The sequence below is a fragment of the Erinaceus europaeus genome, chromosome 2 (assembly GCF_950295315.1).
Source record: "Erinaceus europaeus chromosome 2, mEriEur2.1, whole genome shotgun sequence".
Classification (NCBI taxonomy): Eukaryota; Metazoa; Chordata; class Mammalia; order Eulipotyphla; family Erinaceidae; genus Erinaceus; species Erinaceus europaeus.
In genome coordinates, this window is record NC_080163.1 from 140581265 (window position 1) to 140604333 (window position 23069).

Here is a 23069-nt window from a genome sequence, read left to right on the forward strand (position 1 = left end):
TGCGCTTAACCTGCTGCGCTACTGCCTGACCCCCTACTTATTTATTTTTAAGTAGCATCAGGAAATGAACTGAAGGTTTCACTGATGTGAAACCCTAGCCCAATTTTTAAAATTCTATATCCTTGGAGGAGAGGAGAGACAGAGAAGACAAAGAGGAAGAGATACCAAAGCATCACTCCACCATCTATAGAGTTCCCTTGTTGCTGTCCATGGTGCTCCCATATAGTACTGGGAGTTGAACCTTAAGCTTCATGAATAGTAAAACATGTGGATTATCTATTGGGCCATCTCCTGGGCCCCTAACGTGTGTGTGTATGTGTGTGTGTGTGTGTGTGTGTGTGTGGTATAACTTGGCCCTCATGCATGTGTCATGTCTGTCATTCCACTTTTTTAAAAGGAGAAGGAGAGGGGAGTGGGGGCAGGGGGGAGAGAGCTGTCTGGTGCCATGGTATTACTATGTGGTGTTAGGGATTGAACCTGGGTTCCACATATGTCAAGGCACTACCCAGTAAACTATCTCTCTGGCTAGGCCCTTAACATTTTAAATGTCATATATTAAATATTATTGTTGGACTATACTAAAGATACTTTTTAATTTTTTATTTTATTTTATTTCTACCAGAGCATTGCTCAGCTCTGGCTTATGGTGGTGCTGGGGACCGAATCCGGGACTTTGGAGCTTTAGGCTTGAAAGTCTTTTGCAAAACCATTATTCTGTCTCCCCAGCCCAAGATACTTTTTTATTCAGTAAGAAATATATAGTTGGGGGCCAGGCGGTGGCACACCTGGTTAAGTGCTCACATTACAGCGCACAAGGTCCTAGGTTCAAGCCCCTGGTCCCCACCTGCAGGGGGAAAGCTTCATGAGTGGCGAAGTAGAGCTACAGGTGTCTCTCTGTCTCTCTCCCTATCTATCTCAACCCTCCCCTCTCAATTTCTCTCTGTCTCTATCCAATAATAAACAAGTAAAATATTTTAAAAATATATATATACATGGTTTTATATAAGTGAATCTGTACAAAACTCACAATGTAAAATAATTTAAAAATTCATTCAGATAATTCATATGACTATATATAATTTATTCATATATGAATGAATAAAAATTATAAATTTCACTGTATAGTTTTCTCTGTCAATCTTTTTTTGTAGGGGTCACATGGAAGCCAAGAAATCTGGTCTATATTAAGAACAGTCACATTTTCTTTTGATGTAAAATGATAATTAACTAGCTAACGCTACCATGTCTGATAACTGTGAAGGAGAACACCAAAGACGGTGATATTTATGAATTTTGTGACTTGGATCATATATGTAGCCTATGACGAGAAGGAAAGGTTAAATATCCTACCTATACTGTGCACTCAATGATATTTTACACTGAGTGTTCTGTGTCAGGACAATGAATATATGAAGAGTTAAATGAGCAGGTCCTTTCAGAAGTTAACATCCAAAAGAGAAGAGGAAAAAAGGAAAGACCTTGGTAAGTAGTAATAGGCATAGATGTGACTTAGAAAGGAAGAGAATGCAGAATCATAGAAAAAATGGGCCAAAATATAAACAGATAGATAGATCATTATAGAAGTAATAGGGGGAGTCCAGCGGTAGCAGGTTAAGCGCACGTGGCACAAAGCGCAATGGCTGGCATAAGGATTCCAGTTTGAGCCCCCACTCCCCACCTGCAGAGGAGTCGCTTCACAGGCGGTGAAGCAGGTTTGCAGGTATCGTTCTCTCCCCCTTTCTGTCTTCCCCTCCTCTCTCCATTTCTCTGTCTTATCCAACAACAACAATAATAACAATGAAACAAGGGCAACAAAAGGGAATAAAAAGTATTTTTTAAAAAGAAAGAAATAATAGTTTACCTATATCTGTGACCCTGGGAGAACCACTGTAGTTTCCAATGGAGGGAATGGGGACACAGAACTCTAGAGATGGGAACAGTATGGAATTGTTTCCCTGTTATCTTCTAATTTTGTAAAACAATATTAAATCAATAATAATAATGACAATGAAACTAACAACCTGATTAGAGGAAAAAGTCAGAAAGTCTGGTTATATACCACAAAGCCACTTGAGAAGAATGTGTTAAAAATGACTATTTATTGCCATTAGTTTTACATGTATTGGTAATTTCATGTGTATATCTTGGAACAATTTTCCTTTAAATACTTTCTTTCATTTATCATAATGTGGTGAAAGTTGGTGATAGTTTTTGTGAATTCTGGAATAATTTTGATATTTAAAAAAAGTTTTAAAATTTATTACCTATGAGAGAGAGAGGGAGAGAGAGAGCTTTATAAGAGAAAGAGAGACAAACCACAGCACATCTCTGGTACATGTGCACCAGGGATTAAACAAGGAGCCAGGCATGCAAGTTCAATGCTCTACCAGTTGAGTTATTTTCCCAATTACAGTTTTACTATTTTTAATTTTTAATAAATTTTGCCTCATAGATTTGGGGGTATTACATTAATTTAATAAATTGTCTATGATTTTTCTCACAAATTTATGTACAACTTAGCTTTTAGTATCATGGAAGTGTCTTTATAACATTTTATTTTATTTTATTGTTACTGTTTTAACCAGAGTACTGCTCAGCTCTGGCTTATTGTGGAGTAGGGGATTGAACCAGGGGCTTCAAAGCCTCAGGCATGAAACTCTCTGTATAACCATTATTATACTACCTCTCCCCACCCTTTATATAACATTTTAAATGCCGTTTTGGACCAGGGTCCTGGGACTTTTGTTTTCTCTTTTCATTTCAGTTAGAGACACAGAAGGAAAGAGACAGAAAGGAGAGACATCATAGCACCATTTCACCCTTCTTGGAGCTCCCATGGTGTTGTGCACAGTATTCCCACATGGAGCTAGGATACTTAAACCCAGGTCCTTGTGCACTCATTGGGTGAGCTATCTCCCGTTGCTTAAATGCTCTTTTTTCTTTTTTTTTTTTTACATTATTATCACTTTTAAATAAAGATTTTATTTATTTATTTATTTATGAAAAAGGCAGGAGAAGAGAGAAAGAGAAAGAGTCATACATCACTCTGGTACATGTGCTACTGGGAATTGAACTCAGGACTTTATGCTTGAGAGTCCAGTGCTTTATCTACTGCACCACCTTCCAGATCACATATATATTTTTGGAGGATTAATGGTTTACAGTAATCAAAACCCTGTAACTCTTTTGCTCCCTCCCAACCCTGCCCTCCCCAGAGTGGGTGTGCTTCTGCACCAGAAATGTTCTTTCTAAAAGTAGTTTGGACATATATCTATTTGAAACCAAGACCTTTTTTTGCTTTTGCTGTTGTTGTTGCCAGGGTTTCACCTTTGGGCTGACTTTTACAGAGAGAGAGACACACACAGAGACAATGTCACACAGAGAGAAGGAAAGACACCACAGTATTCAGGTTTCCTCCAGTGTGGTGGGGGCTAGGCTTGAGCCTAAAATGCACATAGCAAAGCAGGCACACTACTCAGGTACATTATTTTACTGATCTTATTTTGCTAAGATTTTAACTATTACTATTAAAATGTTTTTTATTATCTTTTTTTATTGGGTAGAGGCAGCCAGAAGTCGAGAGGGAAGGGGATGGATGATAGAGAGGGAGAGAGACACCTGCAGCCCTGTTTCACCACTCACAAAGCTTTCCCTCTGCAGGTAGGGACCTCAGTCTTAAAGCTGGGTCCTTGCACATTATAACATGTGTACCTAGCCAGGTGTGCCACTGCTGGCCCCTTTATTATTTTAGCAATATAATATGGCATAGAGGTGGAAAGATTCCTAGGACATATCTTCTTAATATAGCATTCTAAATGTGCTCACTGTTGCTGTATCTTCACCTAAATACATATTGCTCTTTCTCTGGGGAAACAGACATCAGTGTCTGTAAACAGTGGGAGTTGGGGTAGCAAAAAAAAATCTGAAAGTTGTCCCCTCTAATGCACAAAAATTATAACCACCTCCAAAGTTTTGAAAATAGAATAGAAAATATTTATATAAAAAGTCAAAAACAAACAACTGCAAAAATGTAAATCCATGCCAGTGTACAAAAACTTCCAATAATTTAATTTTAAAAAGTGACTAGAAATAGCTGTCCTTTACCAAATCCCCTGACTACTCCAGGACAGTAAATAAGTAGATCACAAATGATCCATATGACATGGTTTCAAGGTAAGCGAGGGGTCTGAAAGTTGTAGTTCTTTTTAAATTAAAAGTCTTCATAAAAACAACAGAGTGTGATAATATTAAAGTTCAGACAGCAGTATTCATGGATAATTGTATGCAATGGCAGGGATAAAACTTAATGATCTGAGTAATAAAGTCTTAATGATACTAACAAGCATATTACATTTTAATTAAATTACTTATATTGTACATGTGGGAATGGCTCTTGACTTGTTATTCTTTCTCTGAACCACTGCCAACTAAAATCCCTCAGATGATCTAGTTCCTTTTCTGTTCACTGTTAGTTTAGAACAGAATGGAAATAATTTTTATTTCTAGACATAAAAGCAACAGTTTTAGAAAAGTCTCAAGCAAGTTAGTCATTTGCAGCTCAAGCAAATGTGTAAACATGATAAGATTATAAATATCAAAGCTACAGAGATTGCTTTTTGGCTGACCTTGAGCCCCTGGTAACATGTATATTCCTTCCTGTTGGTAAACTTTGTCTGTCACTTCTCATTATCAAAGTACTTCCTCACCATGCTTATGCTCTGTAAGATTAGGGACCCTTCTCTCTGTGAATGAGACGAAATGCAGAAGAAGAAATGTAGCCCTTTCCCAAGGGCAGAAGCACCGGTTTTGGTCTGGCAGTATGAACCACAGACTTCTGAAAATAACTTTGGATTTCTAGCACTCTTGGCTCAAACCACTATGCCCTCAACAGAACTCCTTTGTGGTGCTAGACCTGATGTGTTTCTTGTACAAGCACGAACAAGCTAATACTTGCCTCATTGCCAGCAACATCTCTGAAACCATGCTTTGGAGTCAGGGTGACAAGGATATTGTCCTTCCTTTTGAATCCTCTCTTTGATGGGCTTAATGACCGCTTGGTTAAATTCTCTCTGTTTTCTGAAGTCCCAGAAGGTAACAACAGTGTCCTCAGAGAATCTCCCATTATTGAGTTATTTGAGAAAGAGCCATGAACTGGTGCTGGTGTTAAATCATTGAGGGTTGTGGACCCTTGTTGATCCTCATTGGTCAACAGAGCAGGGTCACTGTTGAAATGGGTTGTGGCATATAGATCTGTGAAGGGGACAGGTTAGGAAATGAATCTTCTGTTCAGTGCCCTCAGGTATCATGTCCATCCACATCCCTGGAGTTCAAAAGTCATAATCTCTTCCTGGTATATTCTCAGCTCAACTCTCTCAATCATATCTCTTTCCCTCTGACAAAAATATCAAATTTAGGGGGCCAGGCGGTAGTGCAGCAGGTTAGGTGCACATGGTGCGAAGTTCAAAGACCGTCGTAAGGATCCCTGTTTGAGCCCCCCGGTTCCCCACCTACAGGGGGGTAGCTTCACAAGTGGTGAAGCATGTCTGCAGGTGTCTATCCTTCTCTCCCCCTCTCTGTCTTCCTCTTCCTCTCTTGATTTCTCCCTGTCCTGTCCAAAAACAATAACCACAACAACAAGGGCAACAAAAGAGAAAAAATAGCCTCCAGGAGACTCATGGTACAGGCTCATGGTGCAGGCACCAAGCCCCAGCAATAACCCTGGAGGCAAATACATATATGTAATTTAGCTAAACCCAACTGCCTATATATTCCAGATTACATCAGTAGATTTGTGTCTACTACAAAATCTCTGACAGCTTTGAATCTCTTCCACAAAGTCTGGCTACCTGATTTGATTTATTTGCTTCGTTTACTCTGCTCATTTTGCTCTGGCTTCCTTTGTTCCTTGAGCATGCCAGACATGTTCTAGCCTCAAGAACTTTGCATTTATTTTTCCCACAGTCTAAGAAGTTCTTTCCCTTCATCCGCATGATGTACATTCTTATTTCATTCACGTTTCTACTTAAAAAAAATTTATTTATTTATTCCCTTTTGTTGCCCTTGTTGTTTTATTGTTGTAGTTATTCTTGTTGTCGTCGTTGTTGGATAAGACAGAGAGAAAGGGAGAGAGGAGGGGAAGACAGAGAGGGGGAGAGAAAGATAGACACCTGCAGACCTGCTTCACCGCCTGTGAAATGACTCCCCTGCAGGTGGGGAGCTGGGAGCTGGAACCTGGATCTTACCCGGCCCTTGCGCTTTGCGCCACGTGCGCGACTGCCAGACTCCCACGTTTCTACTTTTATGATACCAGAGAAACTTTCCCAGACCTGACTCTGTCTAAATCATCCTCTTCATTACTCTCTACCCTTAAATTATTTTTCTTCATAGCATTTATCATAACTTGGCATGTTTATGTGTTTTATTTGTCATCTGTCTTACACTTCTAAGGATTTAAGTGTGGTGGATCTGGAGAGAGCTTGCCCAGTTGAATTCCAGCCCTGGTATGTATATGGCCCAGGGTTAGAACCTCAGCACACATGGAAGCACCATAAAGGGCACCAGGAAAACTTCATGGGTGGTGGAGCAGTGCTGTAGTGCTGTACTCGCTCTCCTCTCTTCCTTGTTTCTCCCACCTCCCTTTCAGAGAAACAGTACATGGAAAGTTGAGCCTAAGAGGCTACTGAGTGGAGTCACAGATGTGCAGAGTCCTGGGTTCATTCCCTAGCACTACATTTAAAAAAGAATATGAACTCTGTGGAGGAACTTACATATATTAACTTTGCTAAAATAGACATGGAACTTTAATTTTAAAGGCGTGTTTATTTGATAGGGCAGAAAAGTTGAGAGAGGAAGGGGAGATATAGAGGGAGTGAGAAAGAGACATTTGTAACACTCATCATGAAGTTTCCACCTTGCTGGTGGGGACTAGAGGCTTGAACCCAGGTCTTTGCACAGCTCAACTGAGTGCATCACTATGACCCCTTGGGACTTTAATTTTATTTGCTACTTTATCTGAAAAGTTAGAACAGTGTCTGATTCACAGTAAGGTATTTAATAGATTCTGTTGAATTAAGTTAATAAGTACCATAAGAGTGGTTTCTATCACTTACTCTAAAACTATCTTTTTCTGAAAGTACATCAGAATAGAAGTAAATGTGAGGGGCCAGGCAATGGCACACAAGGTTAAGTACACATAGTATGAAGGGCAAGGACTCATGCAAGGATCCAGGTTTGAGCCCCCAGCTCCCCACCTGCAGGGGGAGTCATTTCACAGGTGGTGGAGGCAGGTCTGCAGGTGTCTATCTTTCTCTCCCCCTCTCTATCTTCCCATTCCCTTTCAATTTCTCTCTCTCCTATCCAATAAAAATGAAAAATGGCCACCAAGAGCAGTGGATTTATAGCGCCAGCACAGAGCTCCAGTAATAACCCTGGAGGCAAAAAAAAAAAAAGTAAATAAAGAAGAGTATAGGCTACTAGAAATATATTCTAGAATACTTTTATTTATTTATTTATTTATTTATTTATTCCCTTTTGTTGCCCTTGTTGTTTTATTGTTGTTGTTATTGATGTTGTCGTTGTTGGATAGGACAGAGAGAAATGGAGAGAGGAGGGGAAGACAGAGAGGGGGAGAGAAAGATAGACACCTACAGACCTGCTTCACCACCTGTGAAGCGACTCCCCTGCAGGTGGGGAGCCAGGGGCTTGAACAGGGATCCTTACGCCAGTCCTTGTGCTTTGCGCCACGTGCGCTTAACCCTCTGCGCTACCGCCCGACTCCCTAGAATACTTTTAAACTAAAATAACACAAAGCTATATGGTTTGCCTTTCTCTAAAAATTATCTTTCATGTTATTCTCATACTCTGAAGGTTTGTGGAGGTCCCATGGGCCATCAGCAATGCTGAATACAAATTTAAGAAATGCTAATGCATTTCAAAAATTTCCAATATAACTTTTGTGTCCACATCTATGAATAAGAACTATAAACTGACCAGGAGGTATTACCTGAACTAAGCTTCATAAGCCTTCCAGTGCTGGAGTCAGGGTTTGAGAGAGAAGTCATTAAGTCTCCACAGGAATGGGATACAGTGGCCTTCATGTCACTTGAAGGCTTCATGCAGTATTCTCGGTAGTTCTTGTTTCTTTGAGGTTTTTTACCCAGACTTCCATGCATGGATAGAGTTTGAGAATAATGACTATCATAATTTTCCAGACTTGTATCTGCAGGTAACTGATAGGGATGAATCTGGCTAGAATCACCCACATCCAGGCGTTTACCCAATGCGGGGTCATGCATAAGTTGATATGGGTCGGGTTTTTGTACCAAGTCCTTTTCTGGAGAAGAACCTGAAGATTTACTGTCCAAAAAAGAGATTCGATATCCTTCTCTAGTCATCTTTTCTGGGGATCGGACTTTGGACTGATGAGGTGAGTAGCGTCTGAATTCTAACCACCATCAAGGAAAAACAACAACAGTGAGAATTCTTCTCGCCCAGTTGCACTACCTCTGTTTCTCTGGACATAGTGCCTACCAAAAAAAAGTTCTCAGAAAGGGATGGTTTATAATTTTGATAAATGACAGTGTAAAGTGAGAAAAAGGCATGCACATGGAACAACAACAAAACATATTGACATTGTATAAATAGTAAGGATTCTGTAACATTTTAGGGATACATTTTTATATTAATCTAATCCCCTAGGAATTTCCTCCTAAAACAGTAGTGTCTGAGTTTTCTAGACACTATATTAAAATTAAAACCTTTGGTACAGAGAGAATTGAAAAATATGAACTTGCAAAAAAAAGTAGCTAATATATCTCTAAGAATTTGGGAGAACTTTGATGATTATTGTTGGAGGCGTGGGGGCAAAGAACTTTGGTTATGACAGTGGTATGCTATCTCTGCTATCTTATAGACTTGTCAATCACTATTAAATCACACACATATACACACACAGAGAGAGAGAGAGAGAGAGAGAGGGAGAGAGAAATTCTCTTAATTGGTTAAAATAAAACAGTTTTTGTATAGGACCAGGAGATAGCTTACTTTGTAAAGCATGTGCCTTACCATCACTAGGGCCCTAGGTTCAAACCCCAGCACTATATGGGAACACCACATCATCAGGGGAAGCTCCACAAATTGTAGAGCAGTGCTGTGATATCTCTCCCTGTTTTCTATCTAAAATAAAAAGATGAAAAAGGGAGCAGTGGTATTGTGCATGCATGAGGCCCTGGAATCTTAAAATAAAACAAGCCACACAATCTTGTAATAAACTATTAATAACAAATTGAAAAAATATTAAATATAATATTGTAACAAATAAAATATTTAAATACAATCTTGTAACAAACCATTAAAAATAATTTTTTAAAATAAAATAAAAATAAACCACTTTGGTGCACCCTACGTAACAGTAGTTGTGATTTTATTTACTCAGTCTATAGACAATGGCTTAATGATTTAATATATTCCTCATAATAATACAAAATCTACTCCCAAATTCCATCCAGTTTTTGGGTTCAATCTCTGAGAACCACTACCCCAGGCTGAATAAATGGCAAGAATGTATAACCTATCTGTTGTATGCTTTACATTGGGTTCTAGTTCTCCCCCGCCAAGAGAATTAGATCAGTCCAGTTAGTTTTCTCGGGCCGCTTGGCCCCGCCTCTAGGAACCCCGAGAGAGGGTTCCAAAGTGGGAGAGTGTCAGAGTTCCAGAGTTGAAGAGTTGCAGAGTTCGAGAGTAAGAGAGGGTTCCTGAGTTCGAGTAAGAGAGAGTTGGAGAGTTGGAGAGTAAGAGAGTGCTTGCGCCGCTGCAAAGAGACAGCAGAGTTCTGTTTGGTGATTAGTTTGTCTTAGTTTATGAATCATTGTTCCTGAATAAAGAAATACAGCTTCCCTGCCCAGCCGTTGTCTCTGTGTCTCTGTTACCCGCCTGTGAAGCTAGCCCGCCCAGCTGGAGCCGTCCGAAATTTTAACAACAAATGGCGCCCCCGTGGACCTGACCTGCGCATCTCTCAGATAAGTAAAGACAGTTTGGCTACTTATGCACTATGGCCTTCTCTTCTGCTTGTTAAGAGATCTCCAAAGGCCTCTGCTCTTTCTTCACGAGACTGTTTTGCTGTTTCTGGAACATTTATCTCTGGACCACTCTGTGGTTTCCACTCGCTCGGGCGAACTCAGAACAGTCAGCGGGAAGCCGACGCCAGCACACAAGAGCCCCAAGAGCCCTGCAGCCCGCAGGAGGCTGACGCCAACATGCTGGAGCCCGATGCCAACACGCTGGAGCCTGATGCCAACACGCAAGAGCTCGAGGCCAGCCCACAAGAACCGGCTCTCCACCGCGTGGCACAGGGCACTGGATGCGTGATCCCTCCACGCTGCTCGGCCACTGCGAGCAGGGCAGCAGACATGGCAGGGCCATGGGGCAGGGCCGCGGAGGCCTATCATGGCTGCCACCCCTGGGCACCTAGGCCCACGCCTTCTACAATGGTGGCCTGCCTGCCCTCTTGCTATGAATTCTGGAATGATCCCAGACCTCCCGGACCCCCAGGCTCCCTGCCGAAACTGGGCACACGAGATCTCCAGCTGCCGGTCTGGTCTGAAGGCAGACAAGCTGGAGTACGCAGAGATTTGTGCAGAGATCGCAACCTACAATTCCTAGAAGTGAAGCTGCGCAGGAAGCCACCTCCGGATGGTGAACCCCCCCCCCCAACAACTAAGACAGTACAGATTTAAATTCATGTTTAAAATGACATGTCTTCGTAACAAAGGTTTCTCTCCTTGTGTACTAATGACCATGTTTATGTGTATGTTTAAAGTTTGGTAAACAGTAACTTTAAGGCTAAATTCTTACTAGACAAAGTTAAATGAAAAAGGTTTTCAACGTAATTCTCATAAAGATAAAATTAACTTACATTTAAAGTCTGAGGTAAAAATTAGTTAACAATCAATATATTTTAACTAAGTTGGTCTAAACAAAAGGTTAAATAGACTTGTTGATGTGTAAAACTCTCCATTACCTTCTCTATTAGAAATGGTAGATCACACAATGGCTATGCTAATTATTCTCATGCCTGAGGTTTCCTTTCCTGACTCCATCTTGAATGGGTGTAACAAAAGGTTAAAAAGACGTTGTTGCTATGTAAAAGTCTCAAATTCCTTCTCTATTAGAAATATTCTAATAACAAGTTTTGTTTCATAGTAAGTAAGTTGCAGCCAGCTGCCTTTGGGACTCTAGGCCGTTCCCCGCCCCCATGCAAATGCCCGTCAAGGCAAGTAGCCCCCCAGAGGCAAGAAATGTTTTTTTTTAAGCTGATAAAGTTTAACCCACAGGGGCAGATATGGCCCCCTCAGGCCTTCCCTTAGCAGCACACTGGTTCTTGTTACTTGCTTGCATGTTTCTCCATGTTTGTGCCAGTTTCTTTTTATAAAAATGCCTGTACGATATAAGTTTCTGTTCACCCCACACCCTTGATACTGTAGCCATTTAGTTAAAAGAAAAGGGGGAATTGTTGTATGCTTTACAATGGGTTCTAGTTCTCCCCCACCAAGAGAATTAGATCAGTCCAGTTAGTTTTCGCAGGCCCGCTTGGCCCCGCCCCTAGGAACCCCGAGAGAGGGTTCCAAAGTGGGAGAGTGTCAGAGTTCCAGAGTTGAAGAGTTGCAGAGTTCGAGAGTAAGAGAGGGTTCCTGAGTTCAAGTAAGAGAGAGTTGGAGAGTTCAAGAGTAAGAGAGAGTGCTTGCGCCGCCGCAAAGAGACAGCAGAGTTCTGTTTGGTGATTAGTTTGTCTTAGTTTATGAATCATTGTTCCTGAATAAAGAAATACAGCTTCCCTGCCCAGCCGTTGTCTCTGTGTCTCTGTTACCCGCCCGTGAAGCTAGCCCGGCCAGCTAGAGCCTCCAAATTTTAACAACACCTATCAAATCTCTTCCCTAGGTACTAACACAGCTATGCAGCATTTCTTTCAGATACTTATATCTGCCATCTCCAAAAAGCCTCAGAGTAGGGCAATTATAGAGAACAGACAAAAAAAGAGACATGTCTATCCTTTCTGTTATTTTCAGAACTTCATAATGGAAGAGTATATTTAGGAAACAAGCAAAAAATACTATATTATATTTTACTCAGATACATTAACTTAAAGAACAAACAACACAACATGAAACCAAAAAAGCAGGGAGGTGTTTCAACAGCAGAATGTGGGACTTGTATGCATCAAGCCCTAGCTTTGATCCTCATACTGCACTTGCCAGAGTAGTGGATCTAGCCGCCCCACACACATTCCCTCTCTCTCTGAAAATAAAATAAAATAAAATAAATAATATAATTCTCCCCCTCCCCTTTTTTCTTTCTTGTTTTCTAGAAACTTCCTTTTTTTGTGTGTGTATGTGTGTGTGTACCATTTTCCAAATAAACACTTTTTAATAAATGTCTTAACACACACACACACCAAAATCTGGAGGGCAGTGGAGATAGCATAATAGTTATGCAGAGAGACTGATGTCCGAGGCTCCAAAGTCCCAGGTTCAATCCCCACACCACCCCCTAAAAGCCAGAGCTGAGCAGTGCTCTGGTAAAAACAAAACAGAACAAAAACAAATGAACAAAAAGAAAGAAAGAAAGAAAGAAAGAAAGAAAGAAAGAAAGAAAGAAAGAAAGAGAAAGAAAGGAGGGAGGGAGGGAGGGAGGGAGGGAGGAAAGAAGGAAGGAAGGAAGGAAGGAAAGAAAGAAAGAAAGAAAGAAAGAAAGAAAGAAAGAAAGAAAGAAACCAAAACTCACAAGCTAGTTATTGATGGTGGTGGTGAGTTTGAAGGAATAAACACACATTAAATCTAAAAGGCAAGAAAGTTAAGAAAAAGAAACAGAAATGCAACAAGTGCCACCTCAGCATGTTTCACTTCAGACTGTGTCCAGAGACTTCAGGTGTGGAATGACAACCCGTCAGCTTCATCACTCAGGTGAGACCTTTCCTTTCATAGTATTTTCTAATTCCATTCCAGGTGGTTCACTTCCTAACAAAGTCCCAAAACCTAGACATAGACCAGGTTCCCTGAGATAGAGCATATGTTCACACGTATCCATAAACTAGGGCAAAATATATACCTGAAAGCAAAAGTACACAATATTCTGCAGTGAGTACCACCCCCCCAACAATTCATCTGCACTATTCCAGCCTTTAGGTCCATAATTGTTCAACAATTTGTTTGGCTTTGTATGTTAACTCTCTTTTCAGCCACCAGGTTCCAGATGCCAGCATGATGCCAACTAGACTTCCTCGGACAGACCCCACCAATGTGTCCTGGAGTTCTGCTTCCCCAGAGACCCACCCTACTAGGGAAAAAGAGAGGCAGACTGGGAGTATGGATCAACCAGTCAACGCCCATGTTCAGCGGGGGAGCAATTACAGAAGCCAGACCTTCCACTTTCTGCAACCCGTAACGACCCGGAGGAATAGAGAATGGGAAAGCTATCAGGGGAGGGGATGGGATATGGAGTTCTGTTGGTGGGAATTGTGTGGAGTTGTACCCCTCCTATCCTACGGTTTTGTTAATGTCTCCCTGTTTAAATAAATAAATTTTAAAAAAAGAAAAAGAAACAGAGTAGATAGTCAATACAGAAAAAAAAAATCAAGGACAAAGGAAGTCAGAAGGCAAACATCTCATGAAAGGGACCATCCCCCAGTAGAAAACAGCCATGTAGAGAGCCCCAGGGCTGAGGCATCTCCATCTTCTCCCAAATTCTATCACATCTATGCCAGTCCCTGTTCAGGTGCCATTTGCCGGTCCCTGTTCAGGGCGCCATATGCCAGGCTGGGCTAGCTTCACAGGCGGTAGAGAGACGACCAGGGACTCATGGCTGAGCTGGGAAGCAGTATCTCGTTTATTAATCAGATACATCACCTTTTATGTATCTCTTCACTGGAAGTGACAAGGCAAATGAAATGACTAGGAGAGGGGGCGGAGCAAAAAAAGAGCTGGAACAGAACATAGAAAGCTTCCATCCAACCAGTGGGGATTAAACCAATATCCTGCAGGCAGGGGGGACCCAGGTAAAACAGTGATTATGTAAATAGACCACATCGTAAGTAATACAAGCGAACCTAATGTGATGATCAAAACAGAAGGTCTTATAAGCAGAATTTAGAAGGATACCAACACATCTAGATTTTTCTGATTAGTGGAGAAAAATAATCAGTAAGCAAAATATTTACCATCTTCCTGGGGGTTCTCACTTGGTATCTCCCTTCTTGCCACTTCCTGTATCTAAAAAAAAAAGTCGGAAAGGTTAGGAAAAGGGAACCAATGGAATTTAGGTATGAGTGTAGTAGATCTGAACTTCAGAATACTTTCCTATTAAAGAGCAAGTCCATCCTTGCACACTAGATAAATAGACCTTCAAGCACAGGATCAGGTCTAAGCCTGTCCTTCCTTCCTTCCTTCCTTCCTTCCTCCCTCCCTCCCTCCCTCCCTCCCTCTCTCTCTCTCTCTCTTTCTTTCTTTCTTTCTTTCTTTCTTTCTTTCAACAGCCACAATATAAAGAGAGCTAGAGTTTCTTTTTAGTAGGTAACGAGACACTGAAGATATGAAATATTCTGAGATGGTAAAGAACAAACCCAATAGTGAAATACATATTCTATGCTTCATATAGCTCAGAAAAGATATTAGTTATACTATGACACCTTTTCAAACTTATTTTTCTGTTTTAAGAGCTCCCATGCTTTCTTTTACCTGCTAGTAAAAATTGAGTATCAATCACTGAAGCTACTGGGAGTTTTAATAGGCTGAAAATTAATGAGTTATAATTGTGCAATAATTAATACAAAATAGATAATAAAGGGCTTGGTTTTTTATTTTATTTATATATTTTTATTTTAAAAAATTATTTATTTATTTATTTATTGCCACCAGGTTCATTGCCGAGACTCAGATGAATCCACTGCTCCTGGTGGCCATTTTTCCCCTTTTTTCTTGATATGACAGAGAGAAATTAGGAGGGGAGGGGAGATATAGAGGGAGAGAGTAAGATAGACACCCTACAGACCTGCTTCATCACTCATGAACTGTCTCCCCCCTGCAGGTGGGGAGAAGGGGCTCAAACCCAGGTCCCTAAGCATAGTGCTATTCACTATTCTCTCTTCCTTCAAGAAGCTATTTCAAAGTAGTTTTTATTTGTTATTTTTAAATATATATTGCCATCAGGCTTATTGCCAGGGCTTGGTGCTTGCACAATGGATCCATTGCCCCCCTCTCTCTATACATATACATATACATATACATATACATATACATATACATATACATATACATATACATATACATATACATATACATATACATATACATATACATATACATATACATATACATATACATATACATATACATAATTATGATACAGAAATAAATAGGGTGAAGATGGGGAGATAGAGAAAGTCACCTGTAGGTGGGGATAGGGATGCAGGGGAGGCATGGTGAAGAGGGCTCTGAACTCCAAGGGCATAATAACTTGTAATCTTTACTGGCTGCACCACCGACCACCTCCTCAAAGTGTTTCTTTATTTATTTTCCTTTTTGTTGCCCTTGTTTTTATTGTTGTTGTAGTTATTATTGTTGTTGTTGATGTCGTTGTCGTTGGATAGGACAGAGAGAAATGGAGAGAGGAGGGGAAAACAGAGAGTGGGAGAGAAAGACAGACACCTGTAGACCTGAACCCGGCTCTGACCTAGCACGTTATGATTGGGCCCTCCTCAATCGCTATCGAACAGGCCATGGCCAGTGCTCCGCTATGTTCTATCGCTGGGGAGCCAGAGACGACCCGAACTGCCCCTGCGGCTACAGACAGACTATGACCCACATAGTCAACCACTGCCACCTCTCCAGATTCAAAGAAGGTCTCGAAACTTTACATCAGGCTCAACCTGACGCTGTTGACTGGCTACGGAAGAAGGGCAAACACTAGAAGAACCACCTGTGAAGCAACTCCCCTGCAGATGGGGAGCTGGGGGCTGGAACTGGGATCCTTAAGCCAGTCCTTGCACTTTGTGCCACGTGTGCTTAACCTGCTGTGCTACTGCCAGACACCCAAAGTGTTTGTTTTTAATCTAAAAAATGTTTCTTAACTTTAACCATAGAATAAGCATACCTTGTCTTCATTTCCTTTAAGTCAGTACTAAGATTTTTAAAATGGTAATTGAAATAATTTTTCACTCATCTGAGTAGAGGGTCTAAATATAAAGAAACCCCAAACACTAATCTTTTAATAAAATAAAGATGTTATATATTCAAACTGAAACAAATCTTAGTAATTTTTATTAGGATAGTCTTAATTATCCAAGTTGTGGATTAGTCAAAGTATATTTCTTTCTTTTTCTGGCTATTTTCAGTGATTTCATTGCAAAAAGTTTATCAGAGAATTTTTTTTTTAATTTCAAACTGGAGATGTTAATTATTGTCAATTCTGCTTCCTATAGCACGTTCATCCATATAAATAAGTCTTATGTGATGACTGTATTCCTCCTCACACTAACTTTTCACTAAAACATTATTTTTAGTTCTTCCTCCATCTTGCATGAACTCTGCCTCCATATTGCTCAAAACTTTTATGCTATCTCTAGTCATGACTTTTTCTATTATGGTCCTTTGAAGAGGCAGCTTTGGAAAAGCCACCTCTGAGATATAAGATTAAGTTACTAATAGGCAGAAGTAGAAACTTTAAGGAGTAAAGGGGCCAGGTGGTGGCACACTCAGTTGAGTGCACAGAGACCTGGGTTGAACCCCCTACTCCCCACCTGCAGGGGGGAAGCTTCATGAGTGGTGAAATAGGTCTGCAGGTTTCTTTCTCCCTTCCTGTCTTCCCCCCTCTTCTCAATTTCTCTCTGCCGTAATAAAAAATGAAATGAAAAAGGAAAAATAAAAAGCTGCTGGGAGTGGTGGATCTGTATGTAGTGCAGGCACCGAATTCCAGCAATAACCATGGTGAAAAAATATATATAAAGAGTAAAATAATCATATGGAGATATTGGATACAGAGGAGGAGTTTTAAAATGAGCCCCTAAACTTTAGTACATTTTATGAGAAATATTCTCAAAGAAAAATTGTAATCTTTAAAGTTATATGTACAAATATACTGTATTTGATAGCAGGTTAATGGAAAGCAGGTAAAGGGAGAATGGAAATAATGGAGGTCTTGTCTTTCTTTTGAAAAGGATCTACCATGTCATCAATAAACAAACCTTACACTTTCATACATAATTCAGATTCCGCTAAGTTTTTAGTATTACTCATTGACTAGTCAACAAATTAGTAGGAAAGTAAACACATTACCTGTGCCCCAGATGGGAAAGTGTCTAATTTCTGCTCTGATATACTGTTGCCCTGGGTTGCAGAAATACTTGTTAGGGAATCCTTTATTTCCCGGTTGGGGAAGGGAATAAAAAGCCCTTTGTTTGAGTCTGTTAAAAGAAAAAGCATACAATGAAGCACTGACCCGACTCAAAGGCAACACGCCTTATGGAAAGATACTGGAAGAGAAGCCACAAGACTGATAGCCCATTCTAGTGCCACCACTTGGAAACCATGTGAATCTGAACACAATGTTTAACCTCTGTGACTCTCTCACTTTATCTGCAAACAGTGATGATAAAAACCTGAACCAGGGTTGAAGTGAGGTTAAAATGAGATAATGGCTATAAAATTACTTCATAAATCATGAAGTGATTAATAGAAATTAAAAGGAAGGCAAATATTTTGCATATTTGCCAAGTAAACAAAGAACTTTCACTCCAATTCAACAATATTTGGCTACCAGGGAAGATGGATGGAATGAGACTCTAGACAATGTTGCATATAACTAGGGCTCTAGTCAACAGTCTGCAGTGATTCATCACTTCAAACTAGCCTTTTTCTGCTTTGATTTGCTCATTGTAAGATGAGAAAAATTAATTAAGACCTATTTCAAAGAGAAGAATGCTATTCTTAGATCTCTCAGCATTTATTTATTTTGCCTATGATTAAAGAACAAGTTTAAAAATAAGAAACATAAGAACAAAAGGAAAAACTGTATTTTAGTCCTGCTCACCTAGGACATTTATTATAAAGATACAGCTAGAGTTTCTGTTAGATTGTAACATTTGTATAAGAAGCTTTTTTTTCCATTTCTGTTGCAATTTATTCTAATTTGCTAGTTTTTATCAGAGCATTACAATTAAGACATTAAATTAGAAATTCATGTGGTATATTTAGAAATTAAATTGCAAAGCAATAAAAATACTTTAAAGTGTGATGTGTCAACAGAGTTTTAAGTTTATATTATTAATCAGGATTCAGATTTCTTTTTTTTTGGATTTTTTTTTCTTTTTTCTTTATTTCCTTTTGTTGCCTTTGTTGTTTTATTATTGTATTATTATTGATGTTGTTGTTGTTGGATAGGGCAGAGAGAAATGGAGAGAGGAAAAGAAGACAGAGAGGGTGAGAGAAAGACAGACACCTGCAGACCCGCTTCACCACTTGTGAAATGACTCCCCTGCAGGTGGGGAGCTGGGGACTTGAACTGGGATCCTTATGCCCGTCCTTGTGCTTAGCACCACCTGCGCTTAACCCACTGTGAGGATTCAGATTTCTAATTAATAAAACAGTTTGGTTGATTCTGCAATATATATATATATATATATATATATATATATATATATATATATATATATATAAAATTAAGGGGGCAAAGGGAGAGGAGGATGTCTGTAAATAGTCTCACAGAATAATTTTTAATCAAATAAAAGGGCAAGTTTTTAAATTGATAAATTAATGTTTTAAACTGTTGGCACAATGTACAGGAAATACTTTCATGGCAGGCTTAGGCAAATAGTAGCTTTACAAACTAATACATTTTTATACATATATTAAAGTAACAATGTGTTAATAGTTTTGTGTTAAAGAGTTATAAAATGAATGAAGTTTACTGCCTATTTGCACATTACAATTCCTACCCACATCATGTATAAGAAGCTTATTAACTTGTATAAGAGCTTATTACTTATAGAATTCTGAGAACTGGGGCCTTTGATAGGAACTTGTATGGGGTTTTTGTTGGTGGTATTCTCTAGGAAGGTGCCTTTCTCTCTCTCTCTCTCTCTCTCTCTCTCTCTCTCTCTCTCACACACACACACACACACACACACACACACACACACAAACAAGATAGTTTCAAAACCTTGGACTTTTGATCAAAGTGTTCTTCAAATTCTCATCTGCAGGCTTTGACAACACAAAGCTTCTATAAGCCAGTGCAACTGACAATACAGGGTGAATAAAGCTAGCCTTTTGAAAATTCACCCCGCCCCTGTCCATTTCTGTTTTTGAGTTGCCTTCCACGATTAAAATGTCCTATTATTTCAACATAAGATGCTCTTGCACCATAATACTTTGACAGAACTACTTTCCTTTTCATAGTGACACATACTCTCAAAGTTTATGTTCTCAAAATAAAGTGAAGCAGAAATGTCTGTTTTAGACCAGATGCTTAGAAAATAAGAATGGTTACTAAGCTGTAACTTTGTGTTCAGGTCTCTTCTTATGCTTATCCTCCAGAAGAATATTTGTACTTCCAAGCTGTCTAAGGATTTCTTCCTTCCTGGCTTCTTCCCACTGCATTTATAATCTTTTCAAATTCACTGACTACTTCCCTTTCAACCTAATTATTGATTCAAGCAAACCATCCCAGGTCCAGACTCTCTGCTGAGTGATATCATACTTTCCTAAGTCTGGATGATCCTAAATCCAAATTTCTATTTATTTATTCATTCATTTTAAAATCTAAATGTCTTAACTCTGATCTTTTGTTCCATGCCTTGACTTAAGTTTCTTTCTTTCTAACTTAATTTTATGAGAGAGACATCATAACACTACTCCACAATCCATAAACTTCACTTGTTTTGTATTTTTGGATTTCATGGGGTTCTGAGGATCAAATTCACATGTTAACACATGTTCTACCTAAGTGACTTCCATGACCCTTGGATTTAAGCCCCCAAAGAGTACTCCACAAACAGCTAACAAATCAATTTTATTTGAACTGAAGTCAATTATCTTCACTACCTGTCTACTTCTGTAGGTGCCCCCATCTCTAACAATCCTGGTGGCAAAATTAATAAAGAAATAAAAAGGGGACCAGGTGGTGGCACTCCTGGTTAAGTGCACATAGTATAAAGTGCAAGGACCCATGCAAGAATCCCTATTGGAGCTCCCAGCTCCCCACCTACAGGGGGTCGCTTCGCAAGCAGTGAAGCAGGTCTGCAGGTGTTGTCTTTCTCTCTCCCTCTGTATCTCCCCCTCCCCTCTCAATTTCTCTCTGTCCTATCCAATGGAAAAATGGCTGCCAGGAGCAGTGGATTTGTAACACTTGCACTCAACCAAGTGCACCACCACCCAGCCCCAGGAGCAGTGGATTTGTAGTGCTGGCACTAAGCCCCAGTGATAACCCTGGAGGAAAAGAGAAAGAAAGAAAGAAAGAAAGAAAGAAAGAAAGAAAGAAAGAAAGAAAGAAAGAAAGAAAGAAAGAAAGAAAGGAGAAAGAGAAGGAAAGAAAGAAAGGAAGGAAGGAAGGAAGGAAGAAAGAAGGAAAGAAAGAAAGAAAGAAAGGGAGAGAGAGAGAGAGGGAGGGAGGGAGGGAGGAAGGAAGTAAGGAAGGAAGGAAGGAAGGAAGGAAGAAAGAATATAAGAAAGTATGGTTTTGAATAACTGAGATAGTGGGAACTAGTTTCTATTTTTCCCTCCTAGTCATGGCACCACCGTTAACATGGCATAGTGGTAACACACAGGACTTGCAGGACTTGCCTAAGAGAAGTCTCAGGTTAAGTCACAGGCACCTCCAAAAGCACTCTGGTTAAAAAAAAATTCAGACTAAGCACCTCCAAGAGCCACTGGCATGGCATAACTACTTTAGTTATATTAGGTTACCAACAGTGCTTACAGGCAACATTCCTCAGGGATCTAGCACAAACACAATTTTCAGAGGAAAGAGGAGCTCTTTAACGTTTCAAAGTAATAAAATTAATTTTATAATAAAAATAGAAACAGGCAACAGCTGGAGCTACTGTGAGACTTAAAAAGTGGCCCCACAGTCTGGTAGAGCAGTTTGATCTCAGTGGAGACTGTATACTTCAGATCATTTTAATTCATGGAGTGAACCTATGATTTAATATGACAAATACAATTTATTTCAACTCATACAAAAAAAAAGGAGCAGTCAGGGACAGACTATTAAAGATGTCTGCCTGCTTTGCCGTATACAAAGCCCAGGTTTGAGCCCCAGCATGGGAGGTCTTATGACACCAAAGGAAGTTTCTAGTGCTATGGTATCTCTTCCTCTCTATATATGAATGAAAAAGTGTCCTGGGAGTCAGCCAGTAGTGCAGCGGGCTAAGCGCACGTGGCGTGAAGCGCAACCACTGGTGTAAGGATCCTGGTTTGAGCCCCCGGCTCCCCACCTGCAGGGGAGTTGCTTCACAAGTGGTGAAGCAGGTCTGCAGGTTTCTATCTTTCTCTCCCCCTCTGTTTCCCCCTCCTATCTCCATTTCTTTCTATCCTATCCAACAATGACATTAATAACTACAACAACAAGTAACAAGGGCAACAAAAGGGAAAAATAAATAAAATTTTTAAAAACTTAAAAAAAAAAGAAAAGAAAGAAAAAGTGTCCCAGAGGGGTGAAATCAACCATGTCCCAGTTCTAGGCTACACAAAGACCAAAAAAAAAAAGAGGCCACCTTTTAAAATTTTATTTATTTACTAATGAAAGGGATAGGATGAGGAGAGAGAGAGAAAGAGAGAGAAAAAAAAAAAACAGACATCAGTCTTGTACATGTGCTTCCAGGGATGGAACTCAGGACCTCATGCTTGAAATCCAATGCTTTATCCATTGTACCACTTTACGGATCACTCTTTGTACCTTTGTATAGAAATAAATAAATGTACCTAGAAAATTTTATCTTGGAATGGAATTTTTTCAGGTTTATGAATGATTACAGTGTTGTTCTAACACTTTTTAGTGTTTTCCAAAATTATTACAATAAATTTGTATTTTTAAATATTAAAAAGCATTCAAAATGAAATAAAGCAATCCACTATCCCATGATTTAAATGCATTGATCCTGCCAAAGAAGGAAAATTCCTATAGCTGGTTCTACAAAAAATATATATACTGTAAAATGACTAGTTATTAAGTGTCTACAAGGGGGCTGGGAGGTCTGAAGGTGTCTGTCTTTCTCTCTGTCTTCCCCTCCTCTCTCAGTTTCTCTCTGTCCTATCCAACAACAACAACAAAATGGAAAAAATGGCCGCCAGGAGCAGTGGATTCCTGGTGCAGACACTGACACCCAGCAATAATCCTGGAGGCCAAAAGAAAAAAAAAAGTGTCCACAAGAATATGTAAGTCATGAAAATAAGATAATGTATACTATCAACTGAAAAGCTTTTATCTCTAGCTTATATAACCAGTCTATGAAAATTATAGCTAAGATTCCAGTAATTAATTAAATTTGGGGTTTTGCAGGACTCCAAATGTGCAATTATATCACTTTAGAGTCAACTTTTTAAAAATTCATTTTTTATTTTAGAGAGAGGGAGAGAAGAGAGAGAAAGAAACACAGAAGGAATGATGCTCAGCACCAGAGATTCTTCTGGTGCTGTAACATTTTGTAGGGGCTTGAATCTGGGCTACACACATGGCAAAGGCATGTGCTCTACTAGCTGAACTATCACCTGACTCTGTTGATTTTTTTTATCATTATTTATTTATTGGATAGAGACAGCCAGAAATCATGAGGGAAGGGGGTGATAGAGAGGAAGAGAGACAGAGAGACAGCTGCAACACTGCTTCACCACTTGCAAAGCTTTCCCCCTGCAAGTGGAGATGGGGGCTCAAACCTGGGTCCTTGTACACTGTACATGTGTGCTCAATCAGGTGTGCCACTACCCAGCCCCGATTTTTTTTTCTTAAAAAAAAAATGGTGGAGAATGTTCCATCCTCCGAAGGTAGGCTGGACAACATACTCTATGCTACTCCTGAGGAAGATGGGT

At 39.8% G+C, this 23069-nt stretch overlaps 1 protein-coding gene across 2 annotated transcripts in view; it reads right to left on the reverse strand.

Moving 5' to 3' along the window:
• LRRC36 (leucine rich repeat containing 36) overlaps window positions 1–23069 on the reverse strand; it is a 74562-nt gene that overhangs the window by 19232 nt on the left and 32261 nt on the right. For both annotated transcript variants that reach the window (XM_007517736.2, XM_060185356.1), the window contains exons 6-9: window positions 17322–17449; window positions 14210–14261; window positions 8003–8443; window positions 4955–5250 (exon numbers count right to left, since the gene is read on the reverse strand). In XM_007517736.2, the coding sequence (XP_007517798.1) occupies window positions 4955–5250; window positions 8003–8443; window positions 14210–14261; window positions 17322–17449 (917 nt within the window). The remainder of the gene's footprint in view (window positions 1–4954; window positions 5251–8002; window positions 8444–14209; window positions 14262–17321; window positions 17450–23069) is intronic.